The 17,667-nt window shown below is 38.4% G+C and overlaps 3 protein-coding genes, 1 long non-coding RNA gene and 2 other non-coding genes across 6 annotated transcripts; 3 read left to right on the forward strand and 3 right to left on the reverse strand.

Moving 5' to 3' along the window:
- Positions 1–3,240, forward strand: LOC111791667 (uncharacterized). The gene is made up of 2 exons (XM_023673107.2): positions 1–2,701; positions 2,770–3,240. Exons 1-2 carry the CDS (start codon positions 148–150, stop codon positions 3,075–3,077), a joined length of 2,862 nt encoding a protein of 953 aa, XP_023528875.2. The 5' UTR covers positions 1–147; the 3' UTR covers positions 3,078–3,240.
- A 531-nt stretch (positions 3,241–3,771) lies between these two features.
- Positions 3,772–4,594, reverse strand: LOC147793758 (uncharacterized). Its single transcript, XR_015419807.1, has 2 exons — positions 4,352–4,594; positions 3,772–4,260 (listed from the first exon to the last, which is right to left on the reverse strand). It is a non-coding gene; the product is annotated as an uncharacterized LOC147793758 (long non-coding RNA).
- Positions 4,595–9,106: 4,512 nt separating this feature from the next.
- On the forward strand, positions 9,107–9,179 carry TRNAA-AGC (transfer RNA alanine (anticodon AGC)). The gene has a single exon. It is a non-coding gene; the product is annotated as a tRNA-Ala (tRNA).
- A 60-nt stretch (positions 9,180–9,239) lies between these two features.
- On the forward strand, positions 9,240–9,321 carry TRNAS-AGA (transfer RNA serine (anticodon AGA)). The gene has a single exon. It is a non-coding gene; the product is annotated as a tRNA-Ser (tRNA).
- Positions 9,322–10,275: 954 nt separating this feature from the next.
- LOC111791697 (F-box protein At5g07670) lies at positions 10,276–13,082 on the reverse strand. The gene is made up of 2 exons (XM_023673158.2): positions 11,714–13,082; positions 10,276–10,897 (listed from the first exon to the last, which is right to left on the reverse strand). The coding sequence occupies exons 1-2, from the start codon at positions 12,805–12,807 to the stop codon at positions 10,639–10,641; spliced, it is 1,353 nt and encodes a 450-aa protein (XP_023528926.1). The 5' UTR covers positions 12,808–13,082; the 3' UTR covers positions 10,276–10,638.
- A 581-nt stretch (positions 13,083–13,663) lies between these two features.
- LOC111791704 (F-box protein At5g51370) lies at positions 13,664–17,082 on the reverse strand. The gene is made up of 2 exons (XM_023673171.2): positions 15,587–17,082; positions 13,664–14,318 (listed from the first exon to the last, which is right to left on the reverse strand). Exons 1-2 carry the CDS (start codon positions 16,837–16,839, stop codon positions 13,994–13,996), a joined length of 1,578 nt encoding a protein of 525 aa, XP_023528939.2. The 5' UTR covers positions 16,840–17,082; the 3' UTR covers positions 13,664–13,993.
- Positions 17,083–17,667: the final 585 nt, after the last annotated feature.

Genomic DNA, 17,667 nt, shown 5'->3' on the forward strand with positions numbered 1-17,667 from the left:
AGGGAGGTGGAAAATTTTAATTCTCTGAAGCTTTTGAAAGCTACGATCTTTTAATTTGACCAGAAGAACATGAACAATTCACAACTGGGTCCATTTTATTCTCCTATATGATCTTACACTGTCGATCAAAACAGGAATCAAATCATCATGGCCGACCAAAACAAGCAACGGCTCTGTGTTTCATTTGCAAGTTCATGTGTGTTCGTGTTCTTGCTTCTTCTTTCTTCCTTCGAATCCATGGAAGGTTCCGCCATGGAAGCTCAAGCTCTTCTCCGATGGAAGCGAAGCCTCCCACCACAAAAGGTTTTAGATTCATGGGTCGAAGCTTTAAACTCAAGCTCCTCTGTTTCAGCTCCATGTCAATGGCGGGGTATCACATGCAACGAACAGAGCAGCGTTATTGATATCAAATTAGACAACACTGGCTTAATGGGTACTCTCGATCACTTGAACTTCTCTTCTTTTTCTAATCTCCTCCGTCTCGATCTCAAAATCAACAATCTTTCTGGTGTAATTCCACCCTCCATTGGAGCTCTTTCAAAGCTTCAATTTCTTGATCTTTCCACCAATTATCTCAACAGTACTCTGCCTCTTTCACTTGCAAATCTCACCAACGTTTTTGAGCTTGATGTTTCTCGTAATTTCATTACTGGGTCTTTGGATTCTCGTCTTTTCCCAGATGGGTCTGGTAATTCAAGAACTGGGTTGAAGAGTTTGAGGAATTTCTTGCTTCAAGATACTCTGCTTCGAGGCAGAGTACCAGAGGAGATTGGTAATATCAAGACTTTGAACTTGATTGCTTTCGACAGAAGTCAATTTTCTGGTCCAATTCCTCAATCTTTGGGGAATCTAAGTAATCTAAACGTTCTTCGTCTCAACGAAAATCATTTTTCAGGACAAATTCCAAAAAGTATAGCAAATTTGAAGAACTTAACTGATTTACGTTTGTTCACCAACAATTTATCTGGTAAATTGCCACAAAATTTGGGAAATTCATCATCTTTGAGTGTTCTTCATCTTGCTGAAAACAATTTCATTGGTAACTTGCCTCCACAAGTGTGTAAAGGAGGAAAACTTGTTAATTTCTCAGCTGCTTACAATAGTTTTTCAGGCCCTGTTCCTTCAAGTCTACAAAACTGTTCTAGTTTATTCCGAGTTTTGATGCAAAACAATAGCTTAACAGGATTGTTAGATCAAGCTTTTGGAGTGTATCCAAGCCTTAATTACATTGATTTGAGCTACAATCAATTGAAAGGAACCCTCTCTCCCAATTGGGGAGATTGCAAAAAGTTAACCCTTTTAAGGATCACTGGGAATCAAGTAAATGGTGAAATCCCAGAAGAGATTCTTGGGTTGAAGAACTTAGCAGAACTTGAACTCTCATACAACAATCTCTCTGGATCGATACCGAAACGTATCGGAAACTTGTCGAAACTACTGATACTCGGACTACGTCGTAATCGGCTATCTGGGTCGATTCCTATAGGGATAGGAAGCATTGGCAATCTAGCAAGTCTTGATCTTTCCATGAATGTGTTGAGTGGATCCATTCCTTATGAACTTGGTGAGTGTTCTAGGCTGCAATATTTAAGCTTGAGCAGGAATCAGCTAAATGGGTCAATCCCATTTAGCATTGGAAAGCTTGCAGCCTTGCAGATATTGCTTGATTTGAGTTACAATTCCTTGAGTGAAGAACTTCCTTACACTTTGGGGAATCTAAAAAGCTTAGAGAATTTGAGTTTATCTCATAACAATCTCTCTGGTTCTGTCCCAAATTCATTAGCCACCATGGTGAGTTTGATATCCATTGATCTTTCATTCAACAACTTAGAGGGCCCTCTTCCTGATGGAGGCATCTTTAGCAGAGCTGAAGCAGCTGCATTCAGTAACAACAAAGGTTTATGTTCAAACGATATCGTGGGGTTGCCGAGCTGCAACGACCACAAGAACGACGACGGAGAAACTACAAAGAAGAAGCTCGTAGCGATTCTTGTTCCTACTATAGTCGGAGCTGCGTTGGTTTCTTTAGTACTCTTTGGAATTGTTAGTTATATCCTTCGAAAGAGAACCGAGCGTGTCTCGGATAGTAATACAACGGTTCGAGACGTATGGTACTTCTTCAATGGTAAAGTTACGTATTCGGAGATAATTGAAGCCAGTAAGGATTTTGATGATGAGTACTGCATAGGGGAGGGAGGTTCGGGCAAGGTTTACAAAGTCGAAACACCCGACCGTGCCGTATATGCAGTGAAGAAGCTACATGATTCGTGGGACGACGACGACGACGACATGACGATGCAGAATTCGAAGAAGTTTTTAAATGAAGCAAGAGGTTTAACAGAAATAAAGCATGGGAACATAGTGAGGCTCTTGGGATATTGTTGTACAAAAGTTCATACTTTCTTGGTTTATGAATACATCAACAGAGGCAGCTTAGCTCATATATTGAGTGATGCAAAAGAAGCAATGGAGCTAGATTGGTCCAAGAGAATCCGGGCGGTGAAAGGCACGGCTCGAGCGCTATCTTATCTGCATCACTATTGCATTCCTCCGATCATACATCGAAACATAACGAGCAAGAACGTCTTACTCGACTCGAGATATGAAGCTCGTGTTTCGGATTTCGGGACTGCAAGATTTATGAACACCGATGCGTCGAATTGGATAGCGGTTGCAGGCACAACTGGCTACATTGCTCCAGGTAACATATGAAATTCTTTGCATACAAGTGTTCATTGGTTTGAATTATAACTGTTTGGATCTCTGCAGAGCTTGCATACACGACGGTGGTCACTGAAAAATGTGACGTCTATAGCTTTGGTGTTTTGGCGCTCGAAGTTTTAGCAGGAACGCATCCGGGAGATATCATTTTTGCTTTGCAATCTTCGTCTGATAACACTATTGATCTAAAAGATGTTCTAGATTCTCGTTTGCCGTTTCCTCAAACGCAAAAGATCGTCGACGACTTATGTTTGATAATGAATGTAGCGATCTCGTGCGTGCAAACGGACCCGTCGTCACGACCAACAATGTCGAATGTGACCTGGTTGCTGGAAGTGCAGGCTGCAGTTGGTTAATGTCATAGACTCCATGAGGACTGTTGTTTGTAAAAAGAATGTCAGCTTAGAATCCATACTATTCTCCTTTGAAAGTTGTTATGTTTGAAACTGAAATTTCATAAAACGACATGTCGTATTGTGCCTGCATTTCCAGTTGACGTGACATTTTTTTTAATAAAAATATATTTTTTCTTTTTCTAGCTCTCCTTCCTCTTTTCTTCTCCTTCCTCTTCCTCGTTCATGTAATAACTCAAATCTATTACTAGTGGATATTGTCCGCCTTAGCTCGGTATGTATTGTTGTCAGTCTCATAATTTTAAAACGCGTCTATTAGAGAGAGGTTTTATAAGAACTCCAGCCCACTGCTAGTAGATATTATTGTCCACTTTAGCTCGTCATATATCGTCGTCTGCCTCATGATCTTAACACGCATCTACTAGGGAGAGGTTTTATAAAAAACCCAGTCCACTGCTAGTAGATATTATTGTCCGCTTTAGCTCGTTATGTATCGTCGTCAGTCTCATGATTTTAAAATACGTCTACTAGGGAGAGGTCTTGTAGCAGCTCAAGTCCACCGCTAACAAACATTGTCTACTTTGATGCAAAACAGCCCAAGTCTACCACTCGCAAATATTGTCCGCTTTGGTCCGTTACGTATCGTCGTTAGCCTCACAGTTTTAAAACATGTATACTAAGACAGATTTTCACACACTTATAAAAGGAATGCTTCGTTTACAGGCCCTTATAAGGAATGTTTCATTCCTCTCTCTCTCCAACTAATATGAGATCTCACAATTAGTGAACAGACAATACAAGACACTGGTTGGAGTAGGGCTAGACCCTCTCTACAGTAAAAACGTTTTAAAAACAACACAAATATGTAAGAGACAAAAACAAACAATATCTACTAGCAGTGGACTTAGACCGTTACACTCCAAATTCCAAAAACAAGAATTACTTGAAAACATAGGATCAAAACACTTATAAAAAAAAACATGGCAACAAAACTCAAACTCTTATTAGTTCATAACACTTCAGCCAGCATAGGAACATCACAGCCATCATGGGTGATAGCCAGAGCTTTGGATGGCGGCCTTGTTCGCCGCCTGTGGGTTGTCAATATAGTTGCCTCCTCTGGGGCGAGCTGAACTCAGAAGCTGAGTCCCAAACGCAGTCTCCCCACTCATATTCATGGTCTCAACTACACAACAAAACCACAAATTCCCTCATAAAACACAATAAAAGTTAGTTAGAATTAAAGAGATGAAAGCAAAAGGCATATGAGAGCTTACAATCAGCAATAGGTGAAGTAGTAGTCCGGACGGGTCTCCCTGTGGCCATATGGACAAGAACAAGAACAAGAACCATCACACTCAACAATATGGGCGCTCTCTTGAAACCCATTCTCACCAAGCTCTCTTTGGGGATGAATTCTGAGCCATTGGGTTATGTGTATTTATAGAGCACCAAAGCAGCTTCCTTTTTACTTGAGATTACCAATGAACAGAGGCACTATAATGTCTTTTTAATCATGTTTTTAATGATTTTTTTTTTTTTTTTTTTTTTTTTTTTTTTTTGCTTACTTATTTAAGCTCAGCTAAGAAACAAGAGTGGACTTTGAAGTCAACCACTGAGGTTGACATTGATGTCCACCAAACCCACTGACATTTTGCTTAGTACAAAAACTTATCCGCAGCCTAAATTGACTCATGAATGCCTTGTGATAAAGGGAAAAGTCAATTAGTTTTGTGGCTAAATTCATGCTTGTTTGCTGGTTTGTTTGTCGGGTTTGAAGATCTAATTCGATTATTTGACTCAAATAGTGTACTCTAACCTCCCAAGTCCACCACTAGTAGATATTGTCTGTTTTGACTTGTTACGTATCGTTGTTAGTCTTATTGTTTTAAACACGTCTGTTAAGAAAAGGTTTCCACGTCGTTATCAATTGATGTGTGGTATCTCACAATCAACCCTCTTTGAGAGCTCAATGTTTTTGCTGGCACACCGTCCGATGATTTCCAAGATGATTTAACTTTAATCTTCTTCATGATTATTTATGTTCAATCTTCAATCTTCAATCTTCAATCTTTTGACCTCCTCCAGTCTTCTTCTTGAGTATGGGCTTTATGGGCTTGGGCTTGATTATATTTGGGCCCAACCATTCAAAAAAAAAAGTGCCACAAGCCTTTTCCAACAGCTTGTATAGGAGGACAAAGTCTGGAGAACTTGCTTAAAGAAATCATGGCTAGCAACAAAGGTTTAGTGCTTGATATGTAAAGCAGCCAGAGAGAAAGAGAGGAGCGATGGAGCCAACTGTGGACAGTGAAAAAGGCGACGACAGTGAAGGAAGCGGGATGTCGACCGGCGAAGGAAAATGACTATGGCGATAGTGAAAATTATAACGACAACGGCAAGTGTGATGTTCCACGTTGATTGGGGAGGAGAACAAAACACCCTTTATAAGAGTGTGTAAATCTTCCTTTAGTAGACGCGTTTTAAAACCTCGAGGGAAAGCTCGAAAGGGAAAGCTTAAAAAGAACAATATCTACTAGCGGTGGATCTGGGCCGTTACAAATGGTATCAGAGGCAGACATCGGACGATGTGCTAGCCTTCTCGCTGTTCCCGAATGGGGTAGATATGAGGCGGTGTACTAGTAAGGACGCTAAACCCCAAAGGAAGTGGATTTAGTGGGGGTCCCATGTCGATTGGATCTTGATTGGATCTTGTTGTTCCCGAAGGAGGTAGACACGAGGCGTGTGCCAGTAAGGACGCTGGGCCCCAAAGGGAGTGGATTTGGTGGGGATCCCACGTCGATCGGAGAAAGGAATGCTGGGCCCAAAAGAGAGTGGATTTGGTGGGAGTCCCACATCGATTGAAGAAAGGAACGAGTGCTAGCGAAGATGCTAGGCCTCGAAGGAGAGTTGATTGTGATGTCCCACATTGGTCCGGGAGCAGACATATAATTTTATAATAACCCTAACCCTAATTTAACTAGAAATTTGAAGTATTTTTCTCTACACACATGATACATGCTAGAATCATTAAACTTATCTTATCTTGTCATAAACCGACCAGATTTGTTTAAAATTACACAAACGTTCGATCAGCAATTATGTCATGGCTCTGTCCATTTTGTCCAATTGCATGGGTGGACTTGGACGACCAACCACCACGTAGCAGCTTTCACTTGAACCTTATTTTAAACGAACACAATTAACCTTAAATATTAAATGTTTTCCATCAAAATCATTGTCTTCAACTATTTGTCTCTTGTGGATTATATTCGAGAAAATATCATAAAACATAAAAAGGAGGGTGTGGACTAGACGTATTCAAACTTAAAGATGTCAATTTTACACTAAAAAACGAAGACCAAGCATAGCATTAACAAAACTCAACATTGAGTCAAGTGGGTCTATAAATACATAACCAAAGTTAATAAATACGAACACCAAAGAGTAATTGTTCTTCATTCTTACATATCAATTAAGCTCTCTCTCTCTCGTTCTAAAATGGCTTCCAAGAATGTTTCAGTGAGTTGGAGAGCTGTGTTCTTCATTGTTATGCTTTTAATGGCTTCTAATGTTTCTTCCAGGAAACTTCTTGATGCTAATATCCCTCTTGAGGATGGCTTCAACGTTGAAATTGGCACATCTTCATTCTTCTGTGAGTATCAATTTCTCTCTCGGATGTTGAGTGTTTTGTTTTTTGAAATTTGGGTCGGAGAATTTAGGGTTTATTGTTCTTAAGATTCAAACTTTTGACCTTCTAGTCAGAGATATGTATAAATTATCGTTGAGTTCTTGCACTCTTTTGAATCTCTAATTTCTTGATTTCAGATAAATTGGAGGGCGAGATGGAAAAGAGATTCGAGAGTTTCATAAAATCACACACGGGCAACGATGATCCTCGAGGTGGAAACTACTAGTTGGATGTGAAATAAGTTTTATGTTCCTTCAATTTTCATTAAGAATCCTTTTGTCCATAATAAAGAGATTAAAGGAACATTTCTTGATCTATTCACATGCAATAACATAACAATGATATGAATATATATCGAAGATGAGTTACTAATAACCCATTCCAGCCCTACCCTAGAAACCCGTTTCAACGAACGATAATATCTAAGAATCATTCTCTTACTTCGAGAATATCTAGAGTTTCTCGAACAATATTGTGATATCCCTCTTCTTAAGACTATCGAATGTTCTTGTAAATTATGGTTAATATCAGATATATAAGTAGTGATTTCAAACTTCAAAGTTAAGCGTATTTGAGTAAAAAACCTAAAGCAACTTTCTATACACGCTCAAACAAAATCAATGGTGCCCAACTCTTTTGATATCTGCTTGATCTTTAGTTTCGAGCTTGATATTTCCATTCCCAATTCATCTTTCTCGAGTTTGAATCAAACCCATTTGATATTTTTAAATTTCGACGACTTAAAACCTCTCGATCCATCTAACCAAAAAAAAAACATTTTTAGGGTGGTTGAGGAAATTGGTCATTGAGACAGTCATAGTAGATACCAATTAGCTAAGAAACATATATTGATCAAGTAAGAAACCACTTCAATTATTCATGTTTTGTCTGGTTTGTTTGTCCTTAAGATCTATCAATTCTTTTATTGTAAAAAGAGTTGCTTATTGAAAAGTAGAGGTTAGTTGATGAGTTGACAGTTCTTTTTGTTTAATTTAACGGTTTCATAATTAACAACCTAATTATGTCTCTTTAGTTGTCTATTTCAGGAGTTGGTGCACAAAACAACACAAATTTTATGTAGAATTCGAGCATTTGACCTCATAATTAACTATATATGTCGTCTAAACCCTAAATTAATTGCCAAATATGTAAAATAATTAACATTACAAACCCATTGTAACATTTCAAGTCCACCACTAGTAGATATTGTTCGTGTTCGATTTGGTCCGTTACGTATCACTGTCAGTCTCACAAGTTTAAAACTCGTCTACTAGAGAGAGATTTCCACATTCTTTTGAAAATCTGACATAATGCTGACACCTAAACCCACTGATGATAAAAAAAAATAGAAAATTTAATTTAATTTAATAGACACGTTTTAAAATCCATTTTTTACTTGTTCTTCGTTCATTATTGCCACAGGAGTGTTCCCACTAAGATGGGACTGAAAGAGACGCGTTTGAAAGCAGCCAAAATAGAACATTTAGTTGACCAAAATATTTGACTTTTGAGTCCATTCAATTGAAGCTATGTAAGCTTAAATAAATAGCCATTGCTATCCGAGCTTGGTACCACACACAACAATGGCTTTCATTACAGCTCGTTCCATGGCTCTATGCAAACTGATGCTTGTCTTAACCATCATCTTATCCTCGAACAATGTCGCTATAAGGAATTTACTCGACGCGCCTCGCTTCGCTCGTAAGTTAATTTCTAGATGTTTTAATGTGATATTATGAATTCTTGACGTCGGTACTCGATGTAATATTGGTCGTCGTTTTAATGTTGTTGATTTTTGAACGGATGTGATGAGATGAATAATACAAATGTTGGAGTGCCTAATCCTCCTCAATCACGTGGAGATGGACCATGGGATATCCCTTGGGATGGCAATGTTTGAGAGAGATCTATGGATGATGGTTGGAATATCACCGTGTTTTCTTTTGTATAATAAAAGACGGCGGGTCAAAATTTGAATCCTTAATGACGGAAGGAACGTTAGAGTCTATCCCGTGTGTTCGTTTGCTTGAATAATTTCTCTACCTAGCTAATAGATTCATTTCTCTCATATTTTTATTATTTGTTGCATAATTTTGACGGAAATGATTGAATTAATATTATAATTTAAATAATATATATTTACCTCAACTTACCTATGATCCATTCCTTTAAATATTTTGTCTAACCTTCTACATAATATGCAAACGTGACTTTAATTATTTGTTCAAAATCTATGTATATATGAATGAAAATGTAAATTTCTCTCATATTATTATTATTGCATAATTTTGATAGAAACGATTGTATCACTAATATAAATACATTTACTCTAGTTCCATCTGATGGGGATGTAGCTCAGATGGTAGAGCGCTCGCTTAGCATGCGAGAGGTACGGGGATCGATACCCCGCATCTCCACTTCCAATTTGGTAATTTTAAAAATATATTTTATATAAAATAAGGGATGAGGTTTCATATGTGGGCGTGCCGGAGTGGTTATCGGGCATGACTAGAAATCATGTGGGCTCTGCCCGCGCAGGTTCGAATCCTGCCGCTCACGTCTATTTCGCTTTTATTTTCTTTTTCCCATCTCTCTCTTTTTATTTTCCTTTTCCGATTATTCGATTAATTGTTTTACTTTGAGAAGGCAAATGCAGTTTCATTTTTTTTTCTCCTTAATTTTAATTATCATTTTTTTCATTAATTTTCAAATTATTATAACATTTAATTTAATTTCTAAACTTTCAAGAAAATAATAATAATGTAAAATATTCTAATAAAGATAAACAAATATATATAATTAATTGTAATGATCAATTAATTCAAACTTCAAAATTATAACCTAAATAATAATAACACCAATAAATAAATAAATAAATAATGAAAACACGGTAAAAACAACAAAGCTCAGTTTTGCCAACTAATAGAAAATTCTATCTAATCCCTTCTTATGGGATAAACATCTTACTTTGTTCGAATAAGAGAGAATATCAACTAGTTACCTATTCCGAACTTTGAGTAATTAAATCAACTAGCTTGCTTTTCATTAGAAAATAGGGCTTTACCGAAGACATTAAAATAGCATCCCGGATAACAAACGATATAAACGAATCGTTTCTAATTTTCAACTTTGTTCCCCTCTTCGAAAACCATCTTTCACTAATGAATTCTAATCCTCCACTTTATTCTCCTTTATCTCAAATCATGCTTTATTAACTTTTCTCGAGAATCCTATGACTCCATCTATTTAGAATGACTTTTCAAGTGTTTTAGAACACGATTCTTGTCAAAAACACGTGAAAAATCATTCCAAACAAACTCGAAAAGGCGTTCCCCACCGTTCACTGGACAGCAGCACAACAATGCAATTATCAGCAGCCTAAGCTAACAGTTCATTGACCAAATCCTAAGTAAAGTTTACATAACTCCTAGCATTTGCTGCATTATTATAAGTAAGTTCCAAGAGTTCAAAAAGAATGTCAAAAAGTTTATCCAACGCTTGTAGGCCAATGTGTTGTTTCAAAGAGGACCAATCATTGCATTTGTGCATTAAGAACAATTCTTTACAAATGAACTAATACCCCAAGTACAATAATTGCCATATAGCATTGCTAAAGCATATAATAACGTAGCTAAACTAAGCTACTTAACGCTCTAGGAAATCAAAATTCTGGCAAATGGGTGAACTGGGTCAGGTTAGTCTCTAAACTAAGTGGCACTGGAAACTAAAATGTATTTTTCCTTTATTAACCGTCTATTCTAACCACCTAGCTTCATTATAAACGTCTACCGTAAGTGTGTTCGAGCTAACAATTCAAAGTAGCTACTTCATGAAGATTGTGGGCGGGCGGCGTGGATCAGTTCATTCTCATGTTTGCTAGAAAAATCTCCCACCTTTCTTACCCATACAAGTCCCGACCAGACTCGACGAGAGAAGCGATTTGGTATCTGGCCTCCATTTCAAATTCTTAAGAACAGAGAAGACTTCAGAAAGAGCAGGAGAGATGCAGCTATCTTCTATATTCTTACACGATACTACTTCGAGGCTTTGAAGCTCCTTCCACTGAAGAACGACCGACTCCAAGCCTTCGGTCGTTAACAACGAACATCCTTCAAGCAAAAGTAACTTCACCCTCCTGTGTAGAAGAAAGTCATCATTCATCAGGATATATTTACTTCGAAAATATGAACATCAAAGTTTTAGTTTGTTCAGCTTTAAGGATTCTAAATGTGGTCTGGTGGGCCAAAAGACACTTTTCCAGCTTAATCAGAGACAAGCCACTCGAGTGGCCAACCAAAACCAGGTCCACCAGGTCGGTACCAGGTTACAATGGATGTCGAACATTTGCAGAAACAAAATTTTCAATTGGCGTAAGAGATTTTCAGAAATGATGTCTAAATCTCCATGAATAATGGAACAAGCTGTAAAACAAACAAAAAAGAGTATGGTTCTCTTGTAATGGATCCAAGAGTTCTAAACTTGACAGAAAAGACACCATGATAAATAAAGTACAAACATATGTAGCCATAAGAACACCCATTCAAGAACAAAAGTTACTGCTTGTCCTATGAAATCATATTCAGTCAGTTTCAGAAGCCTATCTGTAAGAGGCTTTGATGTCCCCTCAAAGCACATCAATTATTGAACTCTCAAATGATTGGTGCTCATGAAGTATTATACGAGTACCCGAGAACAGTAACAAGATATTATACCGAGTACCTGAGAACAAGATATTATACCGAGTACCCGAGAACAGTAACAAAGAGTACAGAGCACCAGCTAGCAGCATGTATCATACAGGCTACAGCAATAATAAAATCAATGGTTCCTATTAGCGTTTCGCACCAATACGGTAAATGTCGTCCCACAATGCAACATCTACTATTTACTTCAATGGGTTAACAGTGTTTACAGTTAAATTAAACGCTTGCCAGACAAAAAGATCACTTACCAGCAGTTATTTGCAAAGCTGAACATGTCATCATCCAATCCCCAGCAGTCCCGGATCAAGATCTCCCTTGCAGCCCCACATGTCATGAATAAAGCTCTTACACTTGCTTTATCCCGCAATTGAGAATTCTGCAAATGCAGGCTCTCAAGAGCAGGGCACGAGCTCAAATATTCATCAGGGCCAGGATTTGCATCTATCCTCTTACATGACATGATCTTCAGAGTCTTCAAGTTCTCGCAGTATGGAAGCCCAGCCAACCATCCATCGTCCATTCTATGATCACAAAGCGTTAATTCCTCCAACATTTGGCAGCATTGCCCAATTGCCTTAATCCCATCAAAACTCCCCTCACACCCACTAAGCTCGAGCTTCACCAATCGTCGACAGCCTCGAGCTAAAATCGTCAGCCCGATGTCGGTCACCACAGAACTATAGAACCCATCAATGTTTCCTACTAACTTGAGTATTTGAAGATTCTTAAACGCCGCAATTCCTTGGAGCATGGAATCACTGCACTTATGAAGCTCAAGTTCTTGCAAAAGCTCACATTCCTTAGCTACATTCAACAACCCCAATTCACTCCCACCAACAAGCCCCAATTTCCGTAAGTCCGGGCAACCACTCGCCAAACCCTTCAGCCCTCTGTCAATCAACTCATTCTCCAGTACAGCCTTCTCACCGACATTCAAAGAGGGCAAGAACCAAGGATCAATATGCATCGAAAGAACCCCATGGCTCAACAAAATACTCGAATTCCTAGACGAAACCCAACATCCAGAGACCAAATCCACATGATTGAGTTTAGGAAACCTAAAAAACAACCTACCCGAGAGAAGAAAATCAAAATCCGTAACCCTGAGGGACCGTACAAGGCGACCCTGAAGGTGAAGCCACCGCTTACAGACAAGGAAATTGGAGTTCCGTTGGGAATCTGGCAATTTGGAGAGAACGCGAAGAAGAAGCTCGTCGGAGAGCAGCAAGGTGAGGTCAATTAAATTAGAAACAGGGGATTTGGGATTGGAGTTGGGAGAAGAAACGGGAGAAGAAATGGGAGAAGAAATGGGGGAATCACTGGACAAAGAATGGAGTCGCATTGAGCCAATGACATGCTCAACAAAATTCGTTGTTTCTTGAACCAGTCCCCGAACAGGGATAATTCTTCTTCTTCTTCTTCTTCTTCTTCTTCTTCTTCTTCACTGAGATCAAAATCTAGGGTTTGATTGTGGCCAAGGATTGAAGAAATGGAAGAGGATAGAAGCAAGAACAGCCTCAAAATGACGGTGGAACCGAACAAGTAATTTTCAGAACAATAAAGAACAAGAAGAAAATTTTTTTCCTTTTGTTCCTATGGGTATTAGAAATCTGTAATTGGATTGTGACATTTCTTGAAGAAATAAATATATGGATTATATTAACAAGAAAAAAACAATATAATTAATTGATGCCTTTCTTTGAGTGGAAGGGTAAAATTAGGGCTAGAAGTGGGTTTGATTTGGGTCCATTTCTTCCCAAATTTGATTCAGTTATAATTGAATTAGTTCCAAAAAAAATTGTTATTTTCAATTAACCAAATCAGTTTTTTTTTTTTTTTTTCAGTTTTAGATTCTAATTTCGAGTTTATATGAACGATCATTTATACATTTAACATAAAATGCTAAAATGTTCGAGGCTCTTTTCCTTTTCTTTCAAGACAATATATTACAAAGCAATAACTATACTCAACAAAACTTGTGTTAGTGAAGTGTCATTTGTCGATTGTGCGACAAGAAAGAAATTATAGAACATGAAAACAGTAAAGAAAAGCGATAAAATGATATAAGGCAAGGGGTTTTGGCATGTAACGTCTTTGACAAGCATGACCGTGACATGTAAACCTACACGAACTACATGTATCGAATCTGATATTGATTTGAAAATACAATACAAAACAGACGACACGGAAACGAAAAGTTAGGACCAAAATAGAACATTCAGAAACTGTATTAATCAGCAGCACGGAGGAAATGATGATATTCTTTTACAATGTTGTGTCCAATTGTACTAAGAATAGCAATTTTACTAAACTAGTACAGTTCTAAACTACAGTATTTAAGGGGGTAGATGACGGAACTTGCTCGAGACGTATAAATAAGCAAGTTCACCGACGCTAAGGTTGACGAACCGTGGTAACAACCTAGGCATCTTCATCTTCCCTCTGTGCAAAATACAAGGATGATAATCTAGTTATTTACTGTCAACATTAAGTTAATGGCCTAGACGAAGAAGACGACGACTGCATTACTATGTCGTCTTTCGTGTGCTCGTGTGACCATGAACACCAGGAAGAACTTTTATGTCCCATGTCTTTTTGAAAAATCTACCTCCCTTCTTTCCCATGTGGGTGTGAATGAGGGTTGAAGGGAGAAGAGATTTGGTATCTGGCCTCCATTTCAAATCCTTGAAGATAGAGAACAGGGAAGAGAGAGCAGGAGAGATGCTGCTCTCTTTTATGTTCTTACACGATACCACTCGAAGACTTTGAAGCTCCTTCCATTGAAGAATTACAGACTCTAAACCCTCTGTTGTTAGCAGTGAGCATCCTTTGAGAGAAAGGAACTTCACCCTCCTGTAACAAAATTAACCACAAATTAAAGTTGTCGTTAAAATATAACACCCTAAGCCCACCGCTAGCAAATATTGTCCGCTTTGGCCCGTTATGTATTGCCGTCAGCCTCATGGTTCTAAAACACGTCTATTAGGGAGAAGTTTCCACACCTTTATAAGAAATGTTTCGTTTCCCTCTCCAACAGATGTGGGATCTCACAATCCACCTCCCTTGAGGGCCTAGCGTCCTCGCTGGCACACCACCCGGTGTCTGGCTCTAATACCATTTGTAACAGCTTAAGCCCACCGCTAATAGATATTGTCCGTTTTGGCCCGTTACGTATTGTCGTCAGCCTCATGATTTTAAAACACGTATGTTAGGGAGAGGTTTCCACATCCTTATAAGGAATGTTTTGTTCCCCCCTCAAACCGATGTAGGATCTCACAATCCACCCCCCCCCCCCCCCCCCCCCGGGGACCAGAGTCCTCGCTGGCACACCGTCCGGTCTCTAGCTCTGATACCATTTGTAACAGCCCAAGTCCGCCGCTAGCAGATATTGTTCGCTTTGGCCTGTTACGTATTGTCATCAACCTCACGGTTTTAAAATGTTTTTATTAGAGAGAGGTTTCCACACTCTTACAAGGAATGTTTCGCTCTCCTCTCTAACCAACATAGAATCTCACATAAAACGAGTGTTGATCTACTAATTCTTTCGAGGCCATAGAGAAACAGCTAAAGGATAAACAATTCTTAGATTCATTTTCTAGAGGGAATGTAGATATCAATTCAACTGCGCAGTCAAGAGCCAGAACCCCGAGCTGCCGTGATTAGTATCGATTCTCTATTTTATTCAAATCTTTATTCAACCCGTGTTTCGACTCATGGATCTAAAGTAATGGATACCCAAGAACAATGATCAACCAAGAACCTGTAAGAGGTTCTGCAGAAATTCAGGAAACTAGCCCAGTAAAAGGTTCCAACATAATACTATTACTAAAAAGATTAAACAGTTAGCTATGGCTTTCCCCTTTCAGTTAGTCTCACAAGCATCAACAGTAACAACTTCTACAGCCTCCATCGAAGCATATCAGATCTAAAACTTCCATTGAGTTCAAGCAAGATGATGCTCCATGAAATGCACTAAAATAATCCTAAGCAGTGATATAAAACAACAAAGTTGCAGCTTCACATTCACTTTTGAATCCATATGAACAGTGAATTCCATTAAAAAAGCCACAGAATCATTCGTAAAGTTCAATTATTATCAAATGAAAGGAGAGATTATTTACCAGCAATGACTTGCAAAGCTGAATAAGTCATCCGCCAGTCCCCAGCAATCACTGATGAAAACCTCCCTCGCAGCACTACAAGTAATAAACAATGCTTTAGCACTCTTTTTATCCCGTAGTTGACAGTTCTGCAAATGCAACCGCTCAAGAGCAGGACAAGGACTCAGATATTCATCGGGTCCGGGATTTGGATCGATCCTCCTACATGACACAATTCTCAGAGTCTTCAAATTTTCGCTATACGAAAGCCCAGCCAACCATCCATTGTCCATCCTATGATCACAGATTGTCAGTTCCTCTAACATTTGGCAGCACTGTCCAATAGCCTTAATGCCATCGAAACTTCCCTCGCAACCGTTAAGCTCGAGCTTCACCAGTCGCTTACAACCTTGAGCCAAAATAGTCAACCCAACATCAGTAACCACAGAACTATAAAGACCATCAACATTTCCAACCAACTTCAGAATTTGCAAATTCTCACAAGCAGCAATTCCTCTCAGCAGATTATCATTACACTTATGCAATTCAAGTTCTTGCAAAGTCTCACATTCCTCAGCCACACTCAACAATCCCAACTCACTTCCACCAATAAAAGCTAATTTCCGCAAATTTGGACAGCCATCAGCCAATGCTTTCAGCCCTCTATCAATCACCATATTGTCAAGAATATTTTCCTCACCAACACCCGGAATAGGCAAAAACCAGGAATCAACATGCATTGAATGAATCCTATTACTCAACAAGATACCAGAATTTCTAGAACACATCAAAGATCCAGAGACTAAATCCACACGGTTAAGATTCGGAAACCTCAAAATCAACCTACCCGACAAGAGAAAGTTCAAATCCATTACCCTGAGAGACCGTACAATACGACCCTGCAGATTCAGCCACCGCTTGCAGACAAGAAAGTTGGAGTTCCGCTGAGAATCCGGTAACTTCGTGAGGATCTTAAGAAGAAGTTCATCCGAAAGAAGCAGCGTACGGTCGATTTTGCAGAAATTAGCGATTACGACGGGGTTGATTTTGGAGTTGGGTGTGGGAATCTGAGAGTCTTTACACGAGGATTGAAGTTGCATAGCAACAATAACATTCTCAAGCGACTTGGTGTCCTTCAACCACACATCAGACCAACGCGGTGTCCTCTTTTTCCCCGGCAAGTTAGGGTTCGTTTGAGGGCTCGGAACAGAGGAAATGGAGCTTCGTCTTTCAGCTTCAAACAACACCGATTGTGCTCGTCCATGTGCAACCATGGCGGTAATGGCTGTAACACTCCTCCCCAATCACCGCCACGTCTCAGCTTCCCAGAATAGTCTCTTCTTCGAGAAACCACATGGATTCACCAACCCCAGTTCGAAATCTGCGAAGTTGAGTTCTTCAAAACCCCTTTAGGCAGTGGATAGTTGGGCTGCTCTCTGCTCTGATCTCAACTTTCTTCTCCTTCACTCTAATTTGAATCGCTTTCTTTCAGTAAGCTTTTTGTGTTCTGTAGCTAACGGGCAAGGGAATCTGTAGGGTCCTGCAGTTCCAATTTTGAATATTTTCGTTTTTTTTTTTTTTTTTTTTTTTTTTTTTTGTAAGATTTTGTGGCAAGAAAAAAAATACAAAATACAGAAAAACAAATATTTTCAAGACTAAAATAATTGATTATATTACAAAAAAAAAAGGACACTAAAGTATTTTCTCTTATATTTATTTTATATTTGAACCTATTTATTATTTAAAATTAGAAGGGTCGTATATTCAACGTAAAATAATATAATACCCTTTCGAAATATTTTCAAATTATTTAATAAATAATTCTTATGACCTTTCTTACAATGGAAAGAGACAAAGGTCCATGTATAATTTTTAAAATATTCTACTTAATTTTTATTATTATTATTTATCACAAGTTTTTTTAAATTGTTTATTTAATTATTAAAAACGTATGTAGAAACACGAGTAATATTGAATTAAAAATCAAATATTTATCAAACGGTTGTTTAATAGAATTTTAAAATTTAGAAAGTATATAAAAGGTTGTTGAATTTTGGATTTTGTGTTTAATGAGTCTCTAGAGTCAAAGTTTGGGTCAAATT

The sequence above is a fragment of the Cucurbita pepo genome, chromosome 1, assembly GCF_057944985.1.
Source record: "Cucurbita pepo subsp. pepo isolate OVF chromosome 1, ASM5794498v1, whole genome shotgun sequence".
Lineage (NCBI taxonomy): Eukaryota > Viridiplantae > Streptophyta > Magnoliopsida > Cucurbitales > Cucurbitaceae > Cucurbita > Cucurbita pepo.